The sequence below is a fragment of the Marmota marmota genome, unplaced genomic scaffold (assembly GCF_001458135.2).
Source record: "Marmota marmota marmota unplaced genomic scaffold, marMar, whole genome shotgun sequence".
Taxonomy (NCBI): domain Eukaryota; kingdom Metazoa; phylum Chordata; class Mammalia; order Rodentia; family Sciuridae; genus Marmota; species Marmota marmota.
This window is the reverse complement of record NW_026000048.1, coordinates 5,905,188-5,911,187: the sequence shown is the minus strand read 5'-3', so window position 1 is coordinate 5,911,187 and position 6,000 is coordinate 5,905,188. Positions and strand designations below refer to the sequence as shown.

Below are 6,000 nucleotides of genomic sequence, written 5' to 3'. Positions count from 1 at the left end.
ACCCACCAGCCCGGGAGACACTCACACTTACCCTCCGCCAACCCCGCCCCGAGCCGCCCTCTGACTTAGGGCCCCACCCCCGAGGCCGGGACCCCCGGGCAAAGCCCCATAGGTTAAGTTTCCACGCGACGGATCCCCGCCTAGAATCCCTGCCATGTCTATGGTCTCACGCACTATGGCACTCCGGACCCGGGCCCTCGCTAATGCTGCCTCCGGGCCCGCGCCGCTGGCCGCCCAGCCCAGCGTCGCCCGCAGCAAGCTCCTCCTCCGTCCCAGACAGCAAGCAGAGACGGCCGCCGACTTCCTCCGCGAGCTCCGCCCCGTCTCAGCCCAGGGAAGCACCCGCCGCCGGAGCTGACGGACTGCCCCAAGAACCAATAGAGACTCGCAACCGGAGGAACAGGCTGACGGATGGCCCCAGTGACCAATAGAAACTCACGAATGTAAAGGACGCGGCCTCAGCCAGCGAGCCACGCCCTGTCCGTGCTTCCGCTTGCGCGGAGAGGCTAGAGGAAACTTTCCCAGAGTTCCTTCGAGCTGCCTGGGTTCCCGCGGGAGCTACAGCTGTAGCGGCGGGGAGGTAGCCAAGTACCGCTGCTGATTGGGTGAGGAGTGGGCAGAGTACAGGAACACCACCCGTAGGCGTCAGACCTCGGCAGTGGGAGGCCCAGCGCACCGCAGCCCCGCACTCATCCCTACAGAAGACGTGAGCCGGACAGGCTGCGGGAAAAAGAGCCGCATGGGCTCGGCCGGTGAAAGCAGGTCACGGTCCGGCCCGGCTTCCTCCGGAGCTACCCCTGTCTCGGCAGAGTTGAGGGTCGGGGTCAGGCCGCTCGTGTTTCTCTGTAGCGCTTCACGGCTAGGCGGTAGAGCACCACACCCCACATCCTGACCTTTTCGGCCTGCAATCACTTCCGTGCAAGGGGAAGCTCCAGAACAACAGATGCACCCTCGTACCGAGCTGCTTGGGTTGTTGTTGCCAAGGGCTCCGCCTAGACTACTGCGCGCGTCTGGAACGCGCCAACTAGAGTGGCCCGCATGCGTGCTCACCGCCGACTGTCCTGTCCCCTTGAGGAGTCACCACCCTATACTGGAAATCGCGGCTCCTCCCCACATCCAGAACAAGTGGCTTGAGGGTGTTGGGGGCGGCTGCTCTCTCGTTGCCCAATCGGGCCGGGCCTCGGCACCGGCACCTCGTCGCGGAGGAAGGTTACGATCAGAAAGTGGAATCTCTTGTCACTTCTCAGTTTCGCCCAGCCTACGGTAGTGGGGCCCCAGCTGAGGAGGACTGGTGCTCGGGGTCCCTCCCACTCGTCCCGGGCCAACGGTGATGGCCGGGCCCGGGGATCCGCGGCGACTTTGCAGGCTGGTGCAAGAGGGCCAGCTGCTTGCCCTGCAGGTGGAGCTGCAGGACGCTAGAGGCTACCAAGGACCGGCCGGGGACACCCTCCTCCACTGTGCAGCCCGTCACGGGCGCCTGGACATCCTAGCCTATTTGGCCGAAGCCTGGGGCATGGACATTGAGGCCGCGAACCGAGACTACAAGAGGCCTCTACACGAGGCTGCCTCCATGGGCCACCGGGACTGCGTGCGCTACCTGCTGGCCCGAGGGGCAGCTGTGGATAGCCTGAAGAAAGCCGACTGGTAGGTGGCCGGGATCCAGAAAACCATTTCGCCTTATCACTTACGGCAGAATCAGATTTTCGGGTACTTATTAAGTCTGTCCCCTTGACAAGATAGCTTTTCTCAGCTTCTAGTTCTCATCCTAGAGACCTGCTCAGCAGCAAGGTCGTCCTGCCACAACTTTCCTGCCCTCCTGGGGTTAACAGAGGAGAACAATAACTTCCCTTTGTGAGACAGTATGAAATATAATCAAACAGTGAATTGTGTGCAGTGCTCTTAGCTCCAGGTATAAAGTTCTAGCACTTCGTCTAGCTAGATTACTACCCCAGTTACATTGTTTTGACATTATTACAATCATTATAGTCAAACTTCATCAGTTACACTTGCGGTGTGAGTAGAACCTATGTGATGTTACCAAGTCTAGCTTTGCATAACCACCACTGTCAAGGTACACTACCATCACATAAATAAATCCCATTTTGTTTGATTGACATTATTTTTAGTGCTTGCTGCATCAGATTTTTTTCAAATCAAAGAACCTAAGGCTTACAACACGATGAAGTTCCTACCTTCAAGTGATTCCTGATCTGATTTAAATAAATAAAAGAGGGTTAGGGGTGTGGCTCTATGGCAGAGCAGTTTCCTAGCAGGTAGTAGGCACTGATTCCATCCCCAGCACTGCAAAACCACCACTGCTGCCGCAGGAAGAGAGCCATATAGTTAAGTACATCTTCCCCACTGTGGTGAAAAAGAAGACCTAGTTATGTTTGAGGATCATCTATGGCTTTTATTAGCTCTGTTATAATTGATTCTATCCTGGCTCATAAACAGTTTGGCCTCTCAGGTACCTCCCTGCTGTAGGTTTCCATTAATCACCATCTTTTCCCTTTTGTTATTTCTCCCAGGCTTCTCACAGCAGGCAAGTTGCCAGTCAAAACTATTTTCCAGTCCCCTGAATTCTGTAAGAAAGTTTTCCATCTGTGCCAAGGATGTGCCCTTCCAAAGACCTGGTCCCTTCTGCTAATGTCTCAGCTGCCTTCATTTGACAGCTTATCCTGGTTGGCCTTAGGACTCCTCTGATGATGGCTTGCACAAGGAAGAATCTTGAGGTGATCCAGGACCTTGTAGAACACGGAGCCAATCCACTCCTGAAGAACAAAGATGGTTGGAACAGTTTTCATATTGCCAGTAGAGAAGGTGACCCTCTGATCCTTCAGTATCTGCTCACTGTTTGCCCGGATGCATGGAAGACAGAGAGCAAAATTAGAAGAACTCCTCTGCACACTGCAGGTACAGTCTACAGCTCTGTAGGCATGCAGGCCCACGTGTGCAGTCTGTTTCAGCCAGCACTGCCCAGCATCTTGTGCAAGTCACCCACAGAGGAATGGACGATTTGAGAAAATAGAGGTCAAGGATGTGAACATTATAGTTTTGTTCTGTTTTTCGTTTCTGTTTTGGTACTGGGGATTGAACCCAGAGGCACTTTATAACGGACATATATCCCTCAGCCCACTTTATTTTTATTTATTTTTTTATTTTTGAGGTAAGGTCTCACTAAGTTGCTTAGGAGCCCACTAAGTTACAGAGCGTGGTCTTGAACTTGTGATCCTCCTGCCTCAGCCTCTCAAGTTGTTGGGATTACAGGTATGTGCCACCACTCCCCCAGATGTGGGTAAAGGTTCTAAAGCTAATATAACTTGACTAGCAAGCCCTTCTTGTGTTAATTCACTTTACCTTGTGTATCTATCTTATGCTCCCTAGTTAGTTAGATGGCAAGTAAGGTAAGTAAGCTGGTTCTGTTTCTTACAGAGTCTTTGACCTAGGGCAGAGACCTTAGTCTGTCTCTTGGACAAGTTTCGTCATCAGCAAAATAATGATGCTAATTATGTCTATGTATCAGGGTTGTAGGGTTTAAGAGCATGATTATGTAAATCCTTTAGTATAATCCTCTACGCATAATGAGCACAGAATAACTAGCTGCTGCTATTTTTTCTTTTTTCATTTCATATTGTTACTAAGACAGGTGGAAAAAAGACTGTCTTCAGATCCTTAGTAACACCATAATGTTAGGAAAAAGCAAAATTACTGTGACATAAAAGGATATTAAGGGACCAGGCACAGTGGCATACACCTCTAATCCCACTGTCTCAAGAGGCTGAGGCAGGATGATCGCAAGTTCAAGATCAGCCTCAGCAACTTAGTGACAACTAAGCAACTTAGCAAGACTCTGTCTTTAAAATAAAGTAAAGGACTCAAGAGTCTAGAACAAGAAATTTGAAAGATAACCTTTAGCTTTCCAGAGAATACATTGAATTAGGATACAGACCTTTTAGTTTCTCTAAAATCAATACCTGTGACATGATAATCAAGTGTTGGTTATATACCTGTAATATGAAAACATTTTTCTTTACTTCATGTTATGGTCTAGATATGAGGTGTCCACTAGAAGCTCATGTGTGAGACCAGAAAGTTCAGAGGTAAAATGATTGGTTACGAGAGCCTTAACCTAATCAGTGCATTAATTCCTTAATGGGGATTAACTGTGTGGTAACTATAGGCAGATAGGTATGGTTGGAGGAGATGGGTCATTGAGTGCATGACTTTGGTGGTTTGTGTTTTGTCCCTGGTGAGTGGAATTCTGCTTCCTGATTATCATGTCCTGAACTGCATTCTGCAATCACTCCCTTCCACTATGATGTTCTACCTTACCTCGGGCACAGAGCAATAGAGTTGGCTATCTGTGGACTGAGGATGGAATCAATACCTACTACCTGCTAGGAAAGTGCTCTACCACAGAGCCAAGTGTGAGCATCAGATAAACTAATCCTCCTCTAAAATAGTTCTTGTCAGGTCTTTTGATCACAGATGTGAAAAAGCTGACTTAAATACTGCTTTTCCAGTTGGTTTTATTTTTCTAGGACAATAACAATCAATTTAGGTGCTCCTTCCTATAAGTCATAATGATAAGAATGGGGGCAGAGGGCTGGGGATATAGCTTAGTTGGTAGAGTGCTTTCCTTTCATGCACAGGGCTCTGGGTTCAATCCCCATAAACACACACACACACACACACACACACAAAAGAATGGGGCAGAGAGGAGAGCCATAAGGGGAAATTTATTTATTTCTATTTATTTATTTGTTTATTTATTTATTTTGCAGTGCTTGGGATCAAACCCAGGGCCTCATGTATGCTAGGCAAAGGCTTTACCCCTGAGCTACATCCCCAGTCAAGAAGCATTTTATGTATGCACTAAAAAGCTCTAATTCTCAACTCTCTTCTCCCAGCAATGCATGGCTGTTTAGAAGCAGTAAAGGTGCTTCTTGAGAGGTAAGAGCAAACAGTAAATTGGAGGAAAATATTTGTTAGTTCTAACAAGGAGTTAATATTGGTCTTACATAAGAAGTTCAAGCAGATTAAGAAACAAACTAAGCTTGCAAAAAATGAACACAGGACATAGTAGATAACTCTTAGACTGTAAAACCAAAATAGCTATCAAACAGATGAGAGAAAAATCATCTATTTCTCTATTCAACAAATATACATATATTCACTTAGTGCCCAATATAAAGTATGCTCTGTATCAATAGAGGGGCTACAACAGATATAAGGCAGGTACAATTCTGCCTTCATGGAATCAGAGACTGTCAAGAAGACAGACTGACAATCTCTGTAAGTTTGATTAGCATTGCAAGAAGCTGCAGGATCCCTAAGAGAGCAAATAACAGGAAGGCTCACTTGCCTAGAAGTAGGGATCTCAGCACCCAGAAACACTGAATTTCTCACCTGAAGGAGGAATAGACATTGGCTGCCACTTGGAGGCAAGGAAACATCCAGATGGAGGTATCAGCATCTGTGGATACTCTGAGCCAGGAAAAACTGTAGGACATTTGAGAAACTGATGTGCTGAAGCCTAAACAGTGAAGGGAGCATACTCACTGTGGACCATGTTAGAAAGTTTAGATTTTGTTCAAAGCACATGAAATAATATGGAAGTGTTTGGAGTCAAGGGATAATAAGATATTAACTATTTTCAAAGATCCTCAATCCTCTGTTTACAAAATGGGGTAAGGGGTGGTAGGAAGGTGCTTTCCAAAGCACTTTCTATTTGGGAGACTGGTGCAGTGAAATGAGAAAGAAATGATAGTAGCTGGGCTGGGGAGATGATGAGGGATGAAGAAAAACATCTGGAGATGTCTAAGAAGTAGACTGCATAGGTTTAGGTGAAAAACAAAGGGGATGAAGGAGGACTTGGGGACTTACCTTAGTGCCTACTACCTGCTTGCCTAGCAGGTGCAAGGTCCTGGATCCAATCCCTAGCACCACAATAAATACATGAATGAAGGAGAAGGAGAGGCTTCAAGGATGATTTTCAGG

The 6,000-nt window shown here is 47.8% G+C and overlaps 1 protein-coding gene across 7 annotated transcripts in view; it reads left to right on the top strand.

Moving 5' to 3' along the window:
- The first annotated feature begins 479 nt into the window (after positions 1-479).
- Positions 480-6,000, top strand: part of Ankrd16 (ankyrin repeat domain 16) — an 18,766-nt gene continuing 13,245 nt past the window's right edge. For 2 of the 7 annotated variants that reach the window (XR_001504550.2, XM_015495166.2), the window contains exons 1-3: positions 480-1,644; positions 2,693-2,913; positions 4,911-4,953. Coding sequence is in view for 6 of the 7 variants with exons in the window: in XM_015495166.2 (XP_015350652.1) it covers positions 1,331-1,644; positions 2,693-2,913; positions 4,911-4,953 (578 nt within the window). In the remaining variant the exon portion in view is untranslated. Of the gene's footprint in view, positions 1,645-2,528; positions 3,268-4,077; positions 4,101-4,910; positions 4,954-6,000 lie in introns of those variants that run through there. The other 5 variants (XM_048812631.1, XM_048812634.1, XM_048812635.1 and 2 more) reach the window with 5 other exon arrangements.